The following is a 23,149-nucleotide window of genomic DNA, read 5'->3' on the forward strand; positions in this document are numbered from 1 at the left end:
ATATAACATCATGGGAATGTCCAACACTATTCAGATTTAGTGATGGTACACATATCTAAAAGAACACTGCTGCCACCCAATGGAGAGGTCCTGAATAGAATCTGTCTAACAGTCTTGTAAACCCGACCCCAGGCAACAGCAGTGAGTGAATAGGATCTGGTTTCAATTACTGACTCTTTCGGCAACTTCGATAAGGACAAACTATTTGTTAAGATGGAACGTTTCAAAAACATTGTGGGAGGCAACCCGGATGTCTAGTGACTAGACAAAGTAAACCACTACACACATTCCTAATCTAACAGCACACGCATCCTTTCACATAAATAAACCAGACTCAAGGTGATTTTTTTTTGTTTACTTAAAAAATGTAAACGTGTACACATACAGAGTATAACCCAAACAAGGAAAGGAATAAGTCCATATAAAAACATCTTAAAATAAATGGTGTGTCGCTGGATCCAGCTGGTAGTATACAGATATTCTACAATGGCAGATCTAGCTGCTGAGTACACGTCACAATAATACTACACATCGGCCATACACAACACAAGGCAAAACAAAGCTACATCCATAAAAAGGATTGATTAGGAGCCCGTCAAAGCCAGCTTGATGTTTGGGGTGAGTCTGTGGAGTAGCTTAGCCCCAACGCCACTGGTTCTGCCTCGCTCCTGAAGTCAGTACAGGAGGTGGGATAGGGATGGGTGAACGGGCCCTCCAACAAGCATAGAAAATACTGCAGAAATGTGGAGGCCCTAGTGGTCTCCCTACAGCGCCATGGTCTCAACAGTTGAGCTGAGTGGGCAGGCTACGGCCTGATTTCATTGCTGGGGAGTCAACGTCCTTGTAGTACAGTGAATTGGGGCCACCAGGTACAGTAAGAGGTGAGCTCAGTCCAAAAGCTCCGCTCCGCTGGCATGGCAAGTCCATTATGTTGACCAACACTCCCCATAGACAAACACACAAGAGTGGGTGATCTTGGGTGTGTTGAGTAGAACAGAGCGGTGTGCAACGTTTGATTCAACGGAAACAGCACCCTTCTGAACGACCAGCTGAAGAGCGTTGTGATTATGGTAACGGGGAGGAAGATCGCGTACGTTGTGCTGCATTAGTTTTGTGATTTCGAAAGGTTACATCCATATTGATCAGGCCACCAACCACCACCAGCAAACAAACCTCAGACTGTTGAAGAATGGTGAGCACAAAACACACAGTGAACTGAACGCACCCCTGGTGTTCACAGGAAGAGGTCAGTCCAGCTCTTTGAAGCGTGCGAACATGGACTTGCGCACAGCTTGTTTGTAGGTGGCATGGTTCCAGACGACAGGCTCCTTCTTCTTCCTCTGAGAAAAGAGAGGAAACATCACAAAGGGTAAAAAATAAAAAGTAAATACATTCTTAAAAAAAACAAAAAAAAAACAAGAAAACCATCTGGAGGACTACAGACAAAAATACAAAATGTTATAGACCAGGGCTTTTCAACCCTGTTCCTGTAGAGCTACACTCCTGTAGGTTTACGCTCCAATCCCAGTTGTAACTTGCTCATCAACCAGCCAAATATTAGAATTAGTGCTACATTTAGGGTAGGAGTGAAAACCGACAGGACGGTAGTTCTCCAGGAACAGAGTTGGAGAGCTGCATGAGAGACGCACCTCAACAGGTTCAGAGCCTAACCCAGGTCTCTCGCTGCCTTTGTGCATGTCCCTGGAGCCACCAGCCCAGCTATTCTGGTGTTGATGTTGGTGCTTCCTTCTCTTCTGTTCTGGGGAGGAATTGGACTCGACAGCACTCAGCTGTGGGACAGACTACACACATTAATATGTCGTCAGTCATATGACATTTAAAAATAAAATATGTTAGAGACTGAAGTGTGAGCTTGCTTTTCCCAGTTATTTTTTACATTTTGTTCACATCTACATGAATAATCATTCAATTTATTTTTATTTTAAAGCATTGTAAACTTTATTTTTGGTCCAGTGGATGGTCGGTCTGTGGCCATAACTGTCTGAGTGGTTGCATTTCTCCACCCGTATACCTTGACTGTTTACAGGAACAATGGTGAGGTGTTTGCTCTGTCCCTGTACTATAGATTGCCCTTTAACCTCTGTAGCCTTCTGCCTGGTGCGTTTAACTTGTCTAAATTATGGTATCTTTAAAGCTATTTTTTATGGTATTTTTATTTGTAGAGTTAAAAAAAAATATATATATATATATTTTATTAGGATCCCCATTAGCTGATTTCACACCGACAGCTAAGTCTTCCTGGGGTCCGACACTTAACGAAAAAGACATTACAGACAAAGACTACAATTTACATACGTTAACAATTAGATATGACAGACATTTAAAATACCTTTTCGCTTGGGAAATATGAGTTGGTAATAAAGATGGGCGACATGGGGAGGGGGAGAGAATCCATATCGCAATAAAATGACAAAATCATCATAAATTAACCATAAACTGAACAATGAATTCTTAACATTAATGCGCACCAGTTACATTCTTTTATATAACCCTTAAAACTAGTACCACTTTGAATGACGTAGCTATCAAATTGTCCAGTTAGTAATAGCTCATTCAGTTTCTTTTCAAACTTCACATTCCCCTAGTAAAAGGCTACTAATCGTTATTGTCAATATCAGTGAAATGTTAAAATGTCCTTGATAAAAATGGTCCGTTTCAATCATTTTGGTTTATCGTCCCAGCTCTAGTAGGAAAGGAGATCCATTCAATGACGGCCGTATTTAAAAGGTTGATTTGTGGAGATCTCTCCTAAGTTTGGGGGGTGGGGGTATCAGAAGACCGTTGCCAGTATATAATAATAAGATAGAGACTGAGGCAACTATGATTTAGCTATTTGCGACTATTGGAACAGCTTTACAGCTACATATTAAGTGTACGCACTTATGTAGAAGGTGAAGAAAAATCAGGCCTCCACTGACCTCTTTCTCCTGGTTCTCCAAAGCCTCCAGCTCCTTCTTTGACTTTTTGATCTTCATGTGGATCTCCATGTTTTGCTTGTGGAGGTCAGAGAGCTGCTGGTGGCGCACCAGACCGTCCTTATTGGGGAACTGTCTCCTACACAGCAGGCAGGCCATCTTCTTCCAGTCTGTTAGCTTGTCCTCCTCGTCCTGGGACTGGCTCCTAGAAACCTGAGGCGCCTCGTGTTGCACCTCCTCCTCCTCGTCACTGCCTGTAGCTGCATAGTCTGACGCCAGCAGGCCCAGAGAGCCAATGGGCTGCTGGGTAGAGTGGAGAGAGCAGGAAGTTTGAGAACATGTTCACCAGGGAGTGAGGAAACCAGCCCAGACATTATGGATTGTAATCAAATTCATGCCTTCTTTCCCGAGCTCTCACACCACAGAACATTCTAGGCATTTGGCGATGACCTCTCACAAATCCTCCAACCAATCTCACCTTTGAGCCCTTCCCCTCTTTCTTGGGAGGAGCCATAGGCTTCTTGAAGGGGTCATCTCCACCCTGTATGGGGAAAGAGAGGAGTTACAGCAGAATTGATAAAATCGTGGTAAATAAATAATGTGTAGGGCAGCTCTCGAAGAGACCCATCAGCAAGAATGTCTTGAGTTCTTAGGAATTCCGCATTCTCTATGTTGATCTTGCCAACCCCCAAGGTCACACCTCTGAGAATGAGTTCTGTTGTGATTACATCATGTAGGTCTAACATCTGATTGGAGGTAACGGTACAGTAACACTATTGGTCAACTCAGATGTAATCCAAACAACGCAGATGCATATAAAAGCGTCTTAGAGATCTCTCCTAGAATGCCAGTTAATGCTCTGTAAACATAAGCTTTTTGCCTTGTATACGAATGTTCATTTTACAAAGTAATTCAATGCACTTATATTCATTGTTCGCCCACGACAGCATGGCCAGGCAAGACGCCAAAACCATTGTTAAGTTTACAGACGACACAAGTGGTAGGCCTGATCACCAACAACAATGAGACAGCCTATAGGGAAGAGGTCAGAGACCTGGCTGGGTGGTGCCAGAATAACAACCTCTCCCTCAACGTGATGAAGACAAAGGAGATGATTGTGGACCACAGGAAAAGGATGACCGAGCATGCCCCCATTCTCATTGAGGGGGCTGTAGTGGAGCAGGTTGAGAGCTTCAAGTTCCTTGGTGTCCACATCACCAACAAACTAGAATGGTCCAAATACACCAAGAAAGTCGTGAAGAGGGTACGACAAAACCTATTCCCTCTCAGGATAGGAGAATGAAAATATTTGGCATAGGTCCTCAGATCCTCAAAAGGTTCTACAGCTGCAACACCGAGAGCATCCTGGACTGGTTGCATCACGAGCAATGGACATTAGACAGGTGGAAATCTGTCCTTTGGTCTGTTGTCCAAATTTGAGAATTTTGGTTCCAACCATTGCTGTGAGACACAGAGTAGGTGAACGGATATCAGCATGTGTGGTTCCCACCGTGAAGCATGGAGGAGATGTGATGGTGCTTTGCTGGTGACACTGATTTATTTAGTATTCAAGGCCCACCTATCCAGCATGGCTACCACAGCATTCTGCAATGATATACCATCCCATCTGGTTTGCAATTAGTGGGACATTTGTTTTTCAAAAGGACAATGACCAAACACCTCCAGGCTATGTAAGGGCTATTTGATCAAGAAGGAGAGTGATGGAGTGCTGCATCAGATGACCTGGCTTTCGCAGTCACTCGACCTCAACCCAATTGAGATGGTTAAGGATGAGTTGGACCGCAGAGTGAAGGAAAAGCAGCCAACAAGTGCTCAGCATATGTGGGAACTCCTTCAAGACTGTTGGGAAAAAGCATTCTTCGTGAAGCTGGTTGAAAGAATGTCAGGAGTGTGCAAAGCTGTAATCAAGACAAAGGGTGGCTCCTTTGAAGAATCTCAAATATAAAATATATTTTGATTTGTTTAACACTTTTTTGGTTACTACATGTTTCCATATGTGTTATTTCATAATTTTGATGTCTTCACCATTATTCTACAATGAAGAAAATAGTTTAAAAAAAGAAAAACTCTTGAATGTGTAGTCAACTTTTGACTGGTACTGTATATAAATACACTGTATACACATGTCAAATATTACTGCCCACTATGTGAAGAATAAAAATAAAGATGACAAAGCAGTTGCATGCAGGTCCCCGAGACTCCCCTACCCACCTTCCTCTCGAAGATGGCAAAGGCCGCATCAGCTGCCTTGGAGGTCTTCCTGTCGTCCAGTCCGACCACGGATGTCTTCAGTATGGGGGACGGGCAACGGACGCTGTCCTTCTGGCGGTTCTGGATCTTAGCCCAGCGCTCCATATCCTTCATGACCTGAGACAGACACATATGTATTCACCATCTATGAGGTAGTGTATTTGGGCAAGAGGGTTGTTCATATAGCTTCATTGTACATGAGTACAATGTGGTAATGTGGGTTTACTTTGACGGCGGCTAGGCTCCTGGGTTTCTCCTCTTTCTCTCCTGGTTTGTCTTTGCAGTCTTTCTTGTCAAGGCTGTGAGGTGCAGTGTCCTCCTCCTCTCTCCTCTCTGGGGAAGGGTTGGGGTTAGGCATAGTGTTCAGGGCAGGAGTAGGGTTCAGGACTGGGGGAGGGTCGACGTGAGGGGTTGGCTCTGGTTTCTTTATGTCCAGTGGAGCGTCTGCTACTGGATTGGCAAGAATGGCCTGTACGTCAGGTGCCAGGGCAACACTAAATTGGGCCATGGGGGGCTGGGTGTCTGTGGAGTGTCCTCCAGGCACGGGGATGTACGTCTTGGACGCACTGTCCCAGTAAAGGTACTCCTGGGTCTGGGCATTGTAGAAATACTGCACACACAGACACAGGACATGAAGCACAGACACAACAAAGATAATCATTTCAAGAGCATGTATCAGATCATATATGAGCTACTGTGCAGCACTCTTACCCTAGAGGCAGGGTCATAGTACAAGGTAGTTTGGGGATCGTAGTAGAACCCGGAAGTGGCATCATACAGGTAGTTAGTTACGTCAGGAGTTTCAGTAGCTAGAGAAATGAGAAGGTCAGTTATTGCAAGAGCATGACAAGATGAGACTGATAAAATGCCTGTCTAGTTGCATTTTCCCCCCCTGATGTCAGAGGGGCATTACTGCTTGGCCTTACCATAGCTGTAGCCATCAGTGCTGTGGTCTCCTGTAGCTGCCATTACTCCAGCAGAGGAGACCTGGGGGTGCAGAGCCTGTTGGTAGGGAACAACTAATGGAGGTTCACCATAGCCACCTCCCTGGGATGTGGGAGAGGGAAACATTGGTTACCTGGACATTTCACACAGACACTCACTCAAGCATTTCCTCTGTTTAAAACTGTCAATCATTATCAACGCTTCAAGTATGCACAGGATACGCATGGTATACACTGTCCAACGAAACGCTTACTTGCAGGTTCCATCGACAATGCAACAATAAGAACTAACAAAAGATAATACAAACAAAAAGTAAAACGTCAGTCGAATGGAATAAACATTTTAGCATAAGTATAATGCAGGAAGGCACAATTTCTAGTCAAATATTTACACGTGTTTTGGGGAAGAGGGGGCAAGTGTTATTATTGCTAAATACTGCACAATTTAAAGACGGAAGAGTCAGGTAGCAGCAGCAATGTGTGTGTGTAGCATGAATGGATGCGTGTGTCTTCACACGAATAAAGTCGGTTATAATAGTATCTCACCTGAACCATGCTGGAGTTCAAGTGAGAGACGGATGAATGGGAGTGAGGGATGTCTGAGCTCATCGGCCCACCCATTGAGCCACCCAAACGGTCTCCTAGGTCAAAACATATATATATATAAGAAGATCATCATCATCATCATTTTGGACTCAACATTAACTGATTGAAGGATGTTGAGCTGAAAAATACACAAAATGTACTGCCTCTTCATGTGCAAATCCTCAGGTAGAAAAGTGTTTGAATGTGGATACTGACAGAGAGGACTCACCTTGCATGTTAGGTGGGGGAGCACCTGGTGGCTGTTTGTGAGGTTGGGATGAATAGTACTGCTGCGGCTGGAATTTGGAATTAGGGCACAAAAACACGTTCAGTTTTCTAACCAACACACAAAATCAAAATCCAAAAACGATAGCAAACACCTAACTTACCTCCATCATACTGGACTCAGGTGGGAACCCCAGGAGAGAAGTGTTGGATTTATCAAACTCTCTTCTGTAGCTAGCAGGAGAAGACACCATCAAATTCTCAGTAGTGCACTGAAATCTGTGGCTACATGATATAACATGCTACAGGACTCACTTTTGATTCTTCAGCGGCTTGGCGACCTCGGCGTAAACCCGGACCCCGTCGATAGAGAGAGGCCTGGGCTTGGTGAGAAGGTCAACTAAACGGGTCACTTGCTAGAATGGAAAAAAAGGCCACGTCATGACATCTATTAAGCGGGGTACAACTGACATTTCAAATCCACATATCAGGTGGAAAAGGGAGTGTGATAAACCATGACAAAGAGCCTAATTGACATGTTATGGCAGCTATGTGATACCTCATGAGAGTCCATGTCAATGAAGCAGAAGCATTTGGCACCCGGGGGTTTGCCTCTAACCAGACGGACGTTCCTCTCATCCAGGTAGGCGAAGGGGTCCAGGGCTTTCAGGATGGTCTCCACTGTTGTGGTGGGCTTCACATTCTTTATGATCATGGCTGTAGGGCAACAGAGGGGAGAACAAGCACACTGATCTATAAACTTGGAAGCGATTGAGTTTGAACAGTTATCCATAGACAAACGCATTATTATCCAGTCACACATCAACCAACTATTCCAATACTGCCCAGCTCACTCACTCTTGCTCTCCTTAAAAATGGGGTCCAGCTGATGAGGGCCAGGAGCTTGGCGAGGGGGGTTGCGGCTGGCCCAGGACTCTGCCTGCTGCTCAGCCTCTTGCTGTCTGAGCTGCTGGTCCACCTGCTGCTGCCAGGCCTCTGGGGTGAGGTCTGAGCTGCGCTGCCACGAGCCCAGCTGAGATAGGGGGTCCACTGGGGCCTTGGCCTGTGAGCCATTCTGGCCGTAGTGGTCGCTCTTGGCCTTGTTGACCAGGAGCTGGCCCGGGCTTGGCAGCAGGGGTTCCTGGGCCGGAGGGCCTGGTTCCTAACGCAGCGAGAGGAGTCACATAAATTACTTAGTGGTAGTTGTCTTAACCTATAGCTTAACATAAGGAATACAGGCAAAACAAATCTACCGCTCACACAAATCTCGGGGTAAATACAACCAAGCATAAAAATACCTATGCTACTAGCATTCTAAAAAATAAGAAAAGGTCTATGGAACCAAGGTAAAGGGAATGAATAAATCACTGCCATCCACAGCAGGCCCTTCCTGTGTGATATACAACACTTACTTGAGCTTCCTTGACACTTCTGTCCGGCTGGACGTATCTCATGAGAGCCGTTTTAGTGCCAACCATCAGCGATCCCTGAAAAACAGGAAGAGAGTTCGCTAGATCCAAAACGGAGCAATCCGCTTCCTTGCCAACCAAGTGACACAATTTTAAATGTTCCAAGAGAACAGACTCCCATCATGCACTGTGGCAGGTTTAGTCCTCCTTAGTGGAGAGGGTAGTAGGACAAACATAGTTCTGACAGAAATTTGGAAGCCATGTCGACCAATACCTTCCAAAGAACGTCCTCCATGCAATTGCAATACTGTTTCCCAGAAGGTAATTCAACCTTTTATGTACAGTACTATCAAAAGCGGAGATTATCAATTTCCCATCACTCGTCTTACTAGATAAAGTTAGAAATCTATATTTGTTGACAATGCAGGACTCAAATGTGTACTTCAAAAATGTGAAATTCAATAGACCATTGTGTTGGCAGTGCACTGTAAATGTATGACACTCATTTGCCTAAAGGCATGACTGTGCTGGATCAGACATGCAAGCTGTTGGTTTAAAGATTTTTTTCTCTCCAGATTTAACATAACCTCAGGTTTAACTGATACAGTGCATTCGGAAACTATTCAGACCTCTGGACATTTTCCACATTTCGTTAAGTTGCAGCCGTACTCAAATGGATAAAGTAGTCCCCCCCCTCAATCTACACACAATACCCCATAATGACAAAGAAAACAGGTTTTTAGACATGTTTGCAAACGTATAAAAAAACGTATTAACTGAAATATCACATTTACATAAGTATTCAGACCCTTACTCAGTACTTCGTTGAAGCCCCTTTGGCAGCGATTACAGCCTTGAGTCTTCTTGGGTATGACTCTACAAACTTGGCACACCTGTATTTGGGGAGTTTCTCCAATTCATCTCTGCGGATCCTCTCAAGCTGTCTCAGGTTGGATGGGGACCGTTGCTGCACAGCTATTTTCAGGTCTCTCCAGAGACCGAGTTCGATAGGGTTCAAGTCCGGGCTCTGGCTGGGCCACTCAAGGACATTCAGAGATTTGTCCAAAAGCCACTCCTGCATTGTCTTGGCTGTGTGCTTAGGGTCATTGTCCTGTTGGAAGGTGAACCGTCACTCCAGTTTGAGGTCCTGAGCCCCCTGGAGCAGGTGTTCATCAAGTATCTCTGTACTTTGCTCCGTTCATCTTTCCCTTGATCCTGACTAATCTCCCAAACCCTTCCGCGGAAAAACATCCCCAGGTGGACACCAATCAAGTTGTAGAAACATCTCAAGGATGATCAATGGAAACAGGATGCACCTGATATCAATTGCGAGTCTCATAGAAAAGGGTGTGAATACTAAAAAAAATATATCTAAAAACCTGTAATCACTTTGTCATTATGGGGTAGGGTGTAGATTGAGGAGGAAAGACATTTATTTAATAAAGGGGTCTCTATACTTTCCGAATGCACTGCAAGTACATCTAAAATGGTGAGTGGCAGTTATATCTACAATAACCCCACTTGCCGAGACAATACTTTAACCGTTTCTTTGCTGTTGATAGGTAAAAAGATACAGCCGAATGCATTAAACACTTGAGAGGAAATGCATGTCTTTTAAATCTTATGTAACCAAATGATTTTTACAAAATCCAAAACCATTCTACCAACCAGCTACCCAATTAGTAAATTAACAGAGGATAGATCAAAGGAACATGTAACGCCTGTCACTGATTCTGCATCGTTCCAGCCTTGATCAGAGCCAGACATGGCTCTAGCCATGATGATTGTCTGTTGCTTAACATTGTAGTGCGTCATGAGTCCATCAATATGGGTACCAGATTTGGCCAATATGGTTGGAAGAATATGAGTCACCTGTACTGGTGGCGTGCACCACTGACCTTTGCTAAAATGGCTAAAAACCAACCAATGCAGGCTTCTGACACTCTACATGAACTTGTACCAATTTGACCAAAAGGAAGGCCTCAGTCCCCAAAAGGAAAAAGTAAGCAAAGAACTGTGGTCAAGAGAAAAGACTCCTCAAGTGTCAAGTGAATGGGTGTCGAGCAGATATTCTACTTGTATTTAGCAGACAAGTGGATCTGATGTGGAGGACGCATTTAGGCACAGAGTCTATCCATTCAGCACTGTGAAAGAATACCATGGTTGCTGCACAGCTCTCTACGTGTAGAGAAAGAAGAATGGAATAGAACATTACTGTCCACTGGTTGAGAACAAGGAATGAGCATAACCCCCAACAAACAGTCAAGAGTATTGTAGAATGTAGTACCCCAAAGTAATTGGGGGTAAAGTTGGGCTTGTAGATAACCTTTGGCTAAGGCAAGATATTGCCAGAAAGGTATAAGTCAACAGGCAACAGCAATCTGAAGCATAAAGAGATCAACTTTCCAACATTGCCACCAAAAAAAGCAACTCTCGTATTTATAAGTTCTGTGCAAAAATGAGAACAAAACAAACCTTAAGATGGACTTGAACGCTAGCTCAGAAATGGCTACCTTACTCGCCGTGACGTTGCCATCTAGCAATGAAAAAAAAAGAGATCACTAAAAGAAAACCAATCCAACTAAGGATTTTGATGGACAGAGGACCAAGAATGCAGGAACAAGACATTATGTAGCATGCCTATGGGCCTAGACATACACTGAGTGAGCAAAACATTAAAAACACCTTTCTAATATTGAGTTGCACCATCCCCTTTTGTCCTCAGAACAGCCTTAATATGTTAGGTGTGGACTCTACAAGGTGTCTAAAGTGTTCCACAGGGATGCTGGCCCATGTTGACTCCAAGTTAGAGGGATGTCCTTTGAGTGGTGGACCAGTCTTGATACACACGGGAAACTGTTGAGCGTGAAAAACAGAGTAGCGCTGCGGTTCTTGACAAACCGGTGCGCCTGGCACCTACAACCATTTAAAATATTTTGTCTTGCTCATTCACCCTCTGAATGACACACATACACAATCCATGTCTCAAGACTATAAAATCCTTCTTTAACCGGTCTCCTCCCATTTAGCTACACTGATTGATGCGGATTTAAAAAGTGACATCATTAAGGGTCCATAACTTTCACCTAGATTCACCTGGTCAGTCCGTCATGGAAAGAGCAGGTGTTCTTAATGTTTTGTACACTCAGTGTACAATGCACCAGACAGACGCCTCCACGACCTCGTATTATTGAACTATTATGAAAAGTCAAATTTCTCCCAAAAAGCTATTCTCAGCATCCTTGAACCTACACCAACAGTGTAAATTCACACACCCACACGCAGGGAGTAACTACGACAAATTATCCCAAACAATAACCAACCCTGCTCCCACCTCTCCCTCCCCTAACCCTTATAAAATGCCAGCCCCCCCAGCCCAAGCCTTCTTCCTGCCCGAAGGCACAGCCGACGTAGAGAGACGAGGATGGGCCACCTGGTTGGATTCCATGAAGTGGACTGCATCCTCGAGGTTTAAAAACTCCACATAGGCCGTATCGTAGCTGTAACCTGGGGACAGCATTTGAAATACAGATGGGTTTGAGTTAGTCAATGCCAGTAAGGACAGCAGTTCATGAGCACATCACGAAAGGAGATCACATTCAGCATTTTTGTGGTGATGGTGCTGCATTTAGATGACTACATGGGGGGATAGAACATTGTCCTAATTATTCATGTTGAGACATGTATGCCAATGTCTTCACTAATACAGTACCTTTTCAGTACAACATGCATTTTAGTCATTTATCTTGCATTTGAGTTGGCAATGTCCGTATTTAATTGCCAGTACCAACATATTTTCCTAATCCAACTATGGACTGAATGTTGTCTCTAAACATCTTGCCAAGTATGCCAACTATAGCTTCATTTCCATAAAGGGAAGTTCCTGCAAGCATAAAGGTATGACCTATGTGCTACTAAGGCATAGGCTTACGGTGTATGAAAGAAACTAACATGAAACATAGGCTATGCCATTGATGAATTGTCTTGCTGCCATATTTAAACTTAGTCATTTCAGAAACATGGTATTGTAGCGCCTCAGGGATCTGAAATGTAACGCTTTACATTGCATGAGCTCAGCCCTTTTCAACTGAACACAGTTTAAACCCATCTTGCAACATTTATTAATGTGATGTTCTTTTTTAAGCATGTGAATGAACAGTTGGGAGTAGATGGCTGAAGCAGTCCTACAATCAAATTATTGAGAGAACTTTCGGTCTAAGCTGAATGACGAGAAACGCAACACCAAGAACCTGAAGTCGTAGCAAAACACTTAGAGTGGTCTGTAATACAGGCTTGCTGCCGACATTCGTTTATAATCAATGCTTTATTTGTTAAAAAAAGGAAATTGTGTATAATGAAACAAATGGTGTGTACGCAAGAAATGCTTGTCACATGAACAGATAGTCACTGTCAAAGATGGCTTCGTTGAGGATGAAAGCTTCTACAAAATCTTTTGAACGTGTTCCTACATCGTCAGGAATGAAAAACACTAATGGATAAATACTAAGAAAACTTGGCTGTTGAACTGATGCGCGACTGCATCAAGATCAAGAACACCGGAGGCAACAAAGACACTTCGAAAAGCGTATATGAGTCGTATAGTGAAATAGCGAAACAATTCGTAGGAGATTTGAGATACTGTTCGAGTTGAGCATGTCCACACATGGACTTTTGTCTCACCTGGCACAACATTCTTTATCTTCATGCCCTGCATTGGGACACCATCACGGACTGCAAAGGCACCAAGAATCTGCGAGAGTGAAATGTTGTTAGGCTTTAACCTTTTATAAAAACACCTATAAGTCTATAACTAAAAATTTATCATCTAACTAGAAGATTTTACACAATCAGAAAAGTAAAAAGCAAAATGTCTGATTTGATTCCTACCTGTTCCATTGTGGCTGTCTTAGGAATTCCAGTTATGCAAATTGTATGAGTAACCTTGTCCTTCACAGTCGCACTCCTGTAATCCTGATCCTTTGGTTGACAGGTCATATTTAAATAACAGGTTAATTAAAGCAATTGAAAAATCACAAAAATGACAAAGAGGAACACTTAACCAACAGATGTACAAGAAAATTTGTATGGAATTTAGTTTGGATGCAAATTTTGTGTTTTGCATTTTCTATGGGGTTTAGTCTATACATTTGCTTTACTAACCTGGGAACCAGAGTCATTGAATTTGGGAGTCTGGACTGGTTTGGATTCCTTTAGAACTTCGTTAGGTACTTGCAGCTCCTCAGATTTGTGGTAAAAGACTCTCCCTGGGCCTGTTCTGTAGTCAATGTCCCTGTAGTCCTGGTCTTTGCCTTGGAATGCAGGCCCTGGAACCACCTTATCCCTCTCTGGGCCTTGTTCAAGCAATGCATCCGTCGGTCCTTTGAAACTAGCGTTATCTTTTGGCCCCTGGCCCAGTGGAGTTGGTGGAGTCTTCTCTAGGAGATAGGGGGGCCTGTCCATCTCTAAGAGGTATGGGGGTCTGTCACCTCGATTTGGTGCATTTTGATTCTGCTTGGGATCCCTGTCTCCAGGCCAGCGCTTGCTGTTATTCTCTCTGTTCAGGGTGTTTGGCAGGAGCCCAGGACCCATGGGTGGAAAGGGAGGGTACTGGGGACCTCTACAGCCAAAGGATGGCAAATCCATGACAGGAAAATCTTGGGGGGGCTTTTTATCCCAGTCCTGGGAACCAGGAGCTTCTCTCTCAGTGTGAGGGAAGCCAAAGGGAGGCCCATCCTTTTTCCTTGGGAATTCTGTGGATGGTCTGTCTTTAAAAATTGGTGGCTCTCCAAGAAGACCGCCCCCTCTGGACATTGGAGGGAATCGCTGTCCCTGAACATCCATGGTGAAAGGAGGAAGACCTCTGATCATAGGAGATGGGAGAGTGTCCATTTTTCGGTTCTTCCACTCCTCTGCAAGCGACACCTCATTCATTTCTGGAAAGTCCCTGTCTCTATGGGTGCCTTTTGGATCTTTACCCATAAACTTGGGTCTGTTTGGCCCACCAAGATCTGGAGGGCAACCAGGACTTCCCCGGACATCCATTGGCGCACCTTCACTGTCGCCAAATCTTACAGGAGATCTGTCCCTTCCTCTGTATTCAGCCTGGGGTCCAACACGGTTTCTGAAGTCCATATCAGACTCAAACCTTCTCCTTGGATTCAACGACGAAGCACCCCTCCTGCTGAAGTCCATCATTCCCCTGTCCGAGTCCCGTGGAGGCATGTCCATATTAAAGCCATCAATGTCATCCATGCCCATCGGGGGCCTGTCAATATGAGGCCTGTCTCTATCACGCATGTCTCTGAACCCCTCATTTCTACCCATAGGCTCAACGGAAAATCCTCCACTCCTTCCATCCATATTGGGATTGTTGAAACCTGGCATATCCTTGCGGAACATCTCCCCATCTCTCATATCTATAAATCTGTCATTTGGCACTCGTAGATCTCGTGGTGGCATGCCTCTCCCTCCCATGCCTGGACCCTTGAAACCACCACTACCTGCTGCATTTAGCAGCTTGTCTCGGATTGCCATTTCATACTGCCTTTGGAGGCCGAAGTCTGATTCCTCCCCAGGTCTTCCCGGGAAATCCCTGGGTGGTTCTCCTCTCCCTCGTATGTCAAGAGGTTCCATAACATGGCCCCTCATATCAGACGGGCCCCTCATATCAGACGGGCCCCTCATATCAGACGGGCCCCTCATATCAGACGGGCCCCTCATATCAGACGGGCCCCTCATATCAGACGGGCCCCTCATATCAGACGGGCCCCTCATATCAGACGGGCCCCTCATATCAGACGGGCCCCTCATATCAGACGGACAATCCATCCTCCTCATGTCCATACGAGGCCCCCGATCCTGTGGCCCCCTGGGACCCATGTTCATCCCATTTCGACCCCTGAAATTGGGCATAGCTCCACCTCGGTCCCCAAACATTTCTCCACGATTGCCCCCACTGGAACAAAAAAAATGGTGGGATGTTTGTGTTGGTACAATTAATTATGCGAGAAATGGCCATGATATAATAAGCCTGGAGTCACGTGATGATATGGTGTGTAGTCCTCCCACTACGACTCAGGAAACCATGCAAATTATTAGGTTATAGATTAAATAAATGATGAACTTCACAGGTTGGTTAAAGTGCACTGTGGTGAGCTTGATGCTCCTTTCCAATAAATATAGTGTCTTATTCTGGTGACATGATGATCCATGCTTGACAAATAAACATTCTCACTCTTATCTATAATAATCTCATCATGTAGACTAGCCTACCCTCACTGTATCTGTGAGCTGTTGGCGAGAGAGCACATGTCAAGACCAGAGTAGGCACATTTGCTATTTAACGCAACAGTTTTTGACAAAACTATCGGTAGAGTTGAAAATGAGATTGAAACACATTGAACTTTAGATTCTTATTCAGTACTTGAAAACTAAAATCTATATTGTGTGTACTAAATCCTCAAGCACTGATTTTTATCTGTAAGAAGTCTGTTTGGTGGAAACACACCATTGGTGGATTTTAGAATATTTGCATGAAAATCTATTGCCAATTGGATAGCATCCTAGCTACCGACAAACATTTTCAATTGAGCACCTCTTTCAAATCAAGTAACCAATGAAAATAACTTGAAACGTTAATGTTCCTCATCTCATATCACTATAAAAACAGCTCTGTGAATACTGCCTTTGCCACTGTCTGCTTACCGAAAGGGTGGTCCCGCTTGTGGTCCTCTCCTGGGTCCGTCCCACATATTTTTCCAAACTTCAATCACCAAATTTATCTGACAGAGTAAAACGTTTTCATGTTAAATCGCAGACAGTAGCTTGACTCCAATGCAGTGTTACTTACCTTCAGTATAGCAATAAACTACAGGGGCTTGATAAACATCTATAATGAGCAAATTCAAGGAAACAAATTGCCATCAGTTTATTGTCTACAAAGGAAGATGGCATTGACACAATAGTCGGGTATCACCAATCTTTAGCATCGTATGTTGTGCCAAGGAATGGGTTAGCTAGCAATGTGACATGTTATTTACTAACTAGGCCTGACAAATGTGTGTTAACTAGCTAGCTAAATTAAGTTAGCTAGCTAGATAACGTTAGTTACTTTCAGTCAATATTTCCTCCACAATTTGTGGTACAGTTGAAGCTAACTATCTAGCTGTCAAGTATTTTGATGAACAATCAAGGTACACTCTGGTGTGCATTGCAAGACCAAATACGCTAATGACGACGTTTCAGTTAGCTAGCCGTGCTGGCGACATTTTCTAAGTAGCTAAAGTCAGAGATACTGTGTATAATGACGAGACAGTCTTCTCCCATAAGCGGGAAAGCAGACCGGGCAGTCTGCTTATCGTGGAAAGAATTTGACGGGAGTATACCCTCTCGCTTCGCCGTTTCCTCTCTGCTGTCAGCTAGCTAACTGCCTCCACCGGATTGGTTTTCAAGCTACTAACGTTAGTGAGCTAATATCCTGGCAGGTAAGAGTCGGTTTTCAAAAATGTACGCTCGGTGATGTTTTTATTTGACGATAAAGGTTGACATGAACGGAAATAACCATATTGAATCCATTTCTTAGTATTTATAATAGGAGAAGCTCACCTTATATTTGTTCTGAGATCTTCAATCAATCGGAAAGAAAATGGAGACCGGAGGTTTTAAAGAAGAGTGGTATCCAGGGAGGGGTAATATTTTGGTGGGATTTGTAGTCCTCTGGCAATATGTACTACAATATCCACTGAGACGATAGGTCTGTTCGACATTGAAGCTTGACTGATCTTCTAATCGCCTTGCATCATAAATAGCGACTCGTTATTATTTGAGGGTCAGTCAGGCACAATTTACCCACGATATAACACGGTTTTGATGCACTCGAACACGGCCAGTGGGCGAGTTCCAGACCGACTAATGGCTTGAGAATTTGGCCCTCCATCGCATATGCTGCCTGCCTCGATCTCCCCTGGACAACTTTTAGAGATCCCTGTTTTTCTACAGTCAGAAGACTGCAATATCCACAAGGCTGTTGACAACCAAAGCAATACGAGTATTTGTTAAATGACTGAACTGTAAATGTAGATATGTGTGAACAACAGGACATAGAGACTAACGGAGAACTCGTCTTTGTATCTGTGACGGCATGGGCAGCACCAAATGGCTATCGCCATTTAAATTAGTCTGTTTTCTTATTCTTCATTGGCTGATTGCTGCCAACTCATAGGAATCAAGTTTTAATGTCACATACACAAGTACAGTGAAATGCCTTTCTTGGAAACTCAAAACCCAACAATGCAATAATCAATAATAATGTTTTACTAGAAAAAAAACACAGGAAATAAGAATAGGAAATATGAAATAGACATTAAAGTAAGTAACCATAGTATATACAGGAAATAGTTAAAAAGTCAGTTCCAATACCATATATATATATACTCTTGACATATTTATTTTTTGGGGATAGATCAGCTTTAATATTGCAAATGGGTTGTAGCTTCCGTCAATGTAATTCTCTGCATCATTTCCAATCCCCAAAATATTGTTTTATAAATATATACAGTACCAGTCAAAACTTTGGATACACCTACTCATTCAAGGATTTTTCTTTATTTTCACTATTTTCTACATTGTAGAATAATAGTGAAGACATCAAAACGATGAAATAACATATGGAATCATGTAGTAATGAAAAAAGTTTTAAACATCAAAATATATTTTAGATTCTTCAAAGTAGCCACCATTTACCTTGATGGCAGATTTGCACACTCTTGACATTCTCTCAACCAGCTTCACCTGGAATGCTTTTCCAACAGTCTTGAAGGAGTTCCCACATACAGTGCCATGCTAAAGTATTCGGCCCCCTTGAACTTTGCGACCTTTTGCCACATTTCAGGCTTCAAACATAAAGATATTAAACTGTATTTTTTTGTGAAGAATCAACAACAAGTGGGACACAATCATGAAGTGGAACGACATTTATTGGATATTTCAAACTTTTTTAACAAATCAAAAACTGAAAAATTGGGCGTGCAAAATTATTCAGCCCCCTTAAGTTAATACTTTGTAGCGCCACCTTTTGCTGCGATTACAGCTGAAAGTCGCTTGGGGTATGTCTCTATCAGTTTTGCACATCGAAAGACTGACATTTTTTCCTATTCCTCCTTGCAAAACAGCTCGAGCTCAGTGAGGTTGGATGGAGAGCATTTGTGAACAGCAGTTTTCAGTTCTTTCCACAGATTCTCGCTCCTTTTCAGATTCTTCCACAGATTCCCGCTCCTTGAAAGCGTCAGCTCTACCCTTTAGCTCAGTGCGAATGTTGCCTTCTGGTTGGGGTATGTACGTACAGTTACTGTGGGGATGACGGCCTCGATGAGCTTATTGATAAAGCCAGTGACTGATGTTGTGTACTCCTCAATGCCATCGGAAGAATCCCGAAACATATTTGTCTGTGCTAGCAAAGCAGTCCTGTAGTTTAGCATCTGCTGGTGCTTCCTGCTTTAATTGGTGCTTCCTGCTTTAATTTTCGTTTGTAAGCAGGAATCAGAAGGATAGAATTATGGTCAGATTTGCCAAATGGAGGGCGAGGGAGAGCATTATACTCATCTCTGTGTGTGGAGTAAAGGTAGTCTAGAATTGTTTTCCTCTGGTTGCAGATTTAACATGCTGATAGAAATTCAGTAAAACTGATTTAAGTTTCCCTGCATTGATGTCCCCGGCCACTAGGAGCGCCGCCTCTAGATGAGTGTTTTCCTATATGCTTATGGCGGTATACAGCTCATTGAGCGCAGTTTTAGTGCCAGCATCGGTCTGTGGTGGTATGTAGACAGCTACGAAAAATACAGATGATAACTCACTCGGTGGATAGTGTGGTCTACATCTTATCATGAGATACTCTACCTCAGGCGAGCAAAACCTCAAGACTTCCTTAGATATTGTGCACCAGCTGTTATTCACATTTATGCACAGGACCCCAGCCCGTGTCTTACCAGAGCCTGCTGTTCTGTCCTGCTGATGAAGTGTATAACCCGCCAGCTGTATGTTCTTAATGTCGTTGTTCAGCCACGACTCTGTGAAACATAAGATATTACAGTTTTCAATGTCCCGTTGGTAGGATATTCATGCTTTCAGCTCGTCCCATTTATTCTCCTGCGATTGAACATTAGCTAGCAGGACGGAAGGCAAGGGCAGATTAGCCACTCGTCGCCTGATCCTCCCAAGTCACCCGGATCTTTTTCCACAAGATCTCCATTTCCTTCTCCAGCAAATCACGGGGATCTGGGCCTGGTCAGGTGTCGGTAGTCGTGTATCCCTCATTGAAGAAGAACTGTTCGTCCAGTTTGAGGTGAGAAATCACACTTCTGATGTCCAGATGCTCTTTTCGGTCATAAGAGACAGTAGCAGCAACATTATGTACTTAACAAGTTAGGAACAACATGAAAAAACAAACAAAATAGCATGTTGGTTGAGAGCCGGCAAGACGGCAGCTCTACCCCAGCGCCATTCTGTCATCTTTTAACTCGATCCTGACTAGTCTCCCAGTCCCCACCATGTTTCACCGTAGGGATGGTGTCAGGTTTCCTCCAGATGTGACGCTTGACATTTAGGCCAAAGAGTTCAATCTTCTTGGTTTCATCACACCAGAGAATCTTGTTTCTCATGGTCTGAGAATTTTTAGGTGCCTTTTGGCAAACTCCAAGTGGGCCTTTTACTGAGGAGTAGCTTCCGTCTGGCCACTCTACCATAAAGGCCTGATTGGTGGAGTGCTGCAGAGATGGTTGTCCTTCTGGAAGGTTCTCCCATCTCCACAGAGGAACTCTAGACCTCTGTCAGATTGACCATTGGATTCTTGGTCACCTATCTGACCAAGGCCTTTCTACCCCGATTGCTTTGTTTGGACGGGCGGCCAGCTCTAGGAAGAGTCTTGATGGTTCCAAACTTCTTCCATTTAAGAATGATGGAGGCCACTGTGTTCTTGGGGACCTTCAATGCTGCAGAAATTGTTTGCTAATAACCTTCCACAGATCTGTGCCTCAATACAATCCTGTCTCAGAGCTCTACGGACAATTCCTTTGACCTCATGGCTTGGTTTTTACTCTGACATGCAATGTCAACTGTGGGACCTTATATATATGACAGGTGTTTGCCTTTCTAAATCATGTCCAATCAAATTGTAGAAACATCTCAAGGATAACCAATGGAAACAAGATGCACCTGAGCTCAATTTTGAGTCTCATATCAAAGGGTCTGAATACTTATGTAAATAAGGTATTTCTGTTTGTTTTTTTACATTTCTAAAAAACAGTTTTCTCTTTGTCATTATGGGGTGTTGTGTGTAGATTTCTGATGAAATCAATACATATTTAATTACTTTTTAGAATAAGTCTTTAATGTAACAAAATGTGGAAAAAGTCAAAGGGTCTGAATACTTTCCTAATGCTCTGTATAACATTCTATTGGTTGCAAGAACTTTGTATAATAATTTAAGTTTTGAATCCGGTGTTGTTTTGCATATCAGTTCATAAACCAGGTGTCATGGAATCGGTACATCGAAAATCTCTTCCCAACTATATGTCACAGCTGTCAATATTTTGGTCCTTAAATGAAACTGGTATATTTTTTTATTTATCACGTTTCTTTAACCAATTCTGGTATTTAATGCAAGGCCGACAGACAAGTTCCTTGCTTTTTACCCCTTCCACTTGCCTCTTCCATTTTTGCGGTAATTCTGCACTTAGTTGGTTGTAATTTTGGGTAGAGCAGACATTTCCATAGATTCTGGTTAGCTGCATGTGTGACATAACTTCAGCAGTCCTATTTATGATATCATTTACAAAGATTCTGCCTTTAGTTTTTTTTAAATTAATTAGTATATTTGATTTTAACCACAATATTTGTTATATTATTTGTTCTGTCTTTTCTGGTGGATTAAACTGAAATTGCAACCAACTTTCCATGGCTTGTTTTAAAAATAGCGATATTTTGGAAATTCTTTCATTTTCAAATATCCGAAAGTGAGAGGTTGTAATCTGAACAAAGGGAAAAAGGCCATTGTGGAACATGGGGTGAGAGATTCTTACTAATTTGCTAGAGAACCCGTTCGGATTTAAGCATTTTGTATGACTGACGACTCTAGTGAGAGGTCTAATGCTTTAATATTTAATAATTTCTGCCCTCCAAATTCATATTAATTATATAAATAGGCCCTTTTAATTTGGTCTGGCTTTCCAAATAAAATTGAATAGGTTTTGCTGATATAATTAAAAAATCAGGTTGCTAGGTGTAGGAAAGACCATAATCAAATAGGTAAACTGGGATATGAGTGATTTTTCCACAAATAGACAGATATTTTCCATTCCATGGTAGCAAGATCTTATCTATTTTTGATAACTTTCTATTAAAATGTATTGTAGTGAGATAATTTCTTTCTTCACCGTCAGACCATTTAATTGGTAAACTACACAAAGTTACATTTTTTTGTGATCTATTACGTAATATAGAACAGGTATCATAATTTGGTTTTAATCCAGAGAGGTTAGAAAAACTATCTAGATCCTCTATGGAGCTGTGGAGGGATCCAAATTGTGGATTTAAAAGAAAACATGAATCATCAGCGTACAATGACACATTTGTTTTTAAGCCCTGGATTTATAACCCCTTGATATTGTTGTTGGATCTGATTTTTAACAACTAACATTTCAATGTCAATAAAAAATAGATATGCCGATAGTGGACAACCTTTTTTTACTCCTCTTGACAGTTTAAAACTTTCTGAGAAGTAGCCATTGTTGACTATTTTACACCTAGGTTTACTATACATAACTTTAACCCATTTTATAAGAGATTCTCCAAAATTGAGATATACCAGGCATTTATATATAACTTCCAGTCATAATTTATGTCACGCCCTGACCTTAGAGTTCCTTATTATTTTCTATGTTTGGTTAGGTCAGGGTGTGACTCGGGTATGTTTTCTATTTCTTTGGTTTTGGCCGTGTGTGGTTCCCAATCAGAGGCAGTTGTCTATCTTTGTCTCTGATTGGGGATCATATATAAGTTGTCATTTTCCTTCTTGGTTTTGTGGGATCTTGTTGTCTGTTTAGTGTTTCTGCCTGAAAGAACTGTGCGTTTTTTGAAAATAAATATCATGAACATTTTCCACTCTGCACTTTGGTTCACTCCATTCGACGAGAGTTGTTACACTTTATCAAAAGGCCTTTTGAATTCAGCTATGAATTCCAGGCTTGGTTTCCCAGATTTGTCATAGTGTTCTATTGTTTCCAGTATTGTCTTATATTATCCCCAATGTATCGTCCATGTAAAAACCTGTCTGATTAGGATAAATAATGTCCGACAATACCTCTTTTATTCTATGCGCTATGCATTTTGCTAGAATTTTTTGCATCATAACACTGAAGTGTAAGAGGCCATCCAATTTTTTAAACGGACTGGATCTTCTCCACTTGGATTCTGTTTCAGTAATAATGAAATCAGACCTGCTTGTTGAGTGTCTCATAATCTACCATTCATTTATGACTTATCTTGTTATGAACCGCCCCAGACCATGATGGACCCTCCACCTCCAAATCAATCCCGCTCCAGAGTACAGGCCTCTATGTAACGCTCATTCCTTTGACGATAAACGCGAATCATACCATCACCCCTGGTGATACAAAACCACAACTCGTCAGTGAAGAGCACTTTTTTCCTGTCTGGTCCAGCGACGGTGGGTTTGTGCCCATAGGCGACGTTGTTGCCGGTGATGTCTGGTGAGGACCTGCCTTAC

The 23,149-nt window shown here is 42.8% G+C and overlaps 1 protein-coding gene across 5 annotated transcripts; it reads right to left on the reverse strand.

Moving 5' to 3' along the window:
• Positions 1-340: 340 nt before the first annotated feature.
• On the reverse strand, positions 341-17,060 carry LOC135542242 (RNA-binding protein 6-like). Of its 5 annotated transcripts, none has more exons than XM_064969063.1 (21): positions 16,975-17,060; positions 16,075-16,151; positions 13,531-15,325; positions 13,258-13,347; positions 13,051-13,120; positions 11,804-11,877; positions 8,374-8,448; positions 7,820-8,123; positions 7,521-7,678; positions 7,277-7,377; positions 7,126-7,189; positions 6,966-7,032; positions 6,698-6,792; positions 6,134-6,254; positions 5,919-6,016; positions 5,434-5,817; positions 5,169-5,324; positions 3,415-3,477; positions 2,940-3,239; positions 1,650-1,802; positions 341-1,340 (listed from the first exon to the last, which is right to left on the reverse strand). In XM_064969063.1, the coding sequence occupies exons 2-21, from the start codon at positions 16,119-16,121 to the stop codon at positions 1,248-1,250; spliced, it is 4,308 nt and encodes a 1,435-aa protein (XP_064825135.1). In that variant the 5' UTR covers positions 16,122-16,151; positions 16,975-17,060; the 3' UTR covers positions 341-1,247. The 5 variants fall into 5 exon arrangements, with proteins under 5 accessions (XP_064825135.1, XP_064825137.1, XP_064825134.1 ...); XM_064969065.1 differs by having other exon boundaries at positions 1,650-1,790; positions 2,940-3,236; positions 7,126-7,195; XM_064969062.1 differs by having other exon boundaries at positions 2,940-3,236; positions 7,126-7,195.
• Between the last annotated feature and the right edge of the window lie 6,089 nt (positions 17,061-23,149).

This window comes from Oncorhynchus masou, chromosome 6 (assembly GCF_036934945.1).
Source record: "Oncorhynchus masou masou isolate Uvic2021 chromosome 6, UVic_Omas_1.1, whole genome shotgun sequence".
Classification (NCBI taxonomy): domain Eukaryota; kingdom Metazoa; phylum Chordata; class Actinopteri; order Salmoniformes; family Salmonidae; genus Oncorhynchus; species Oncorhynchus masou.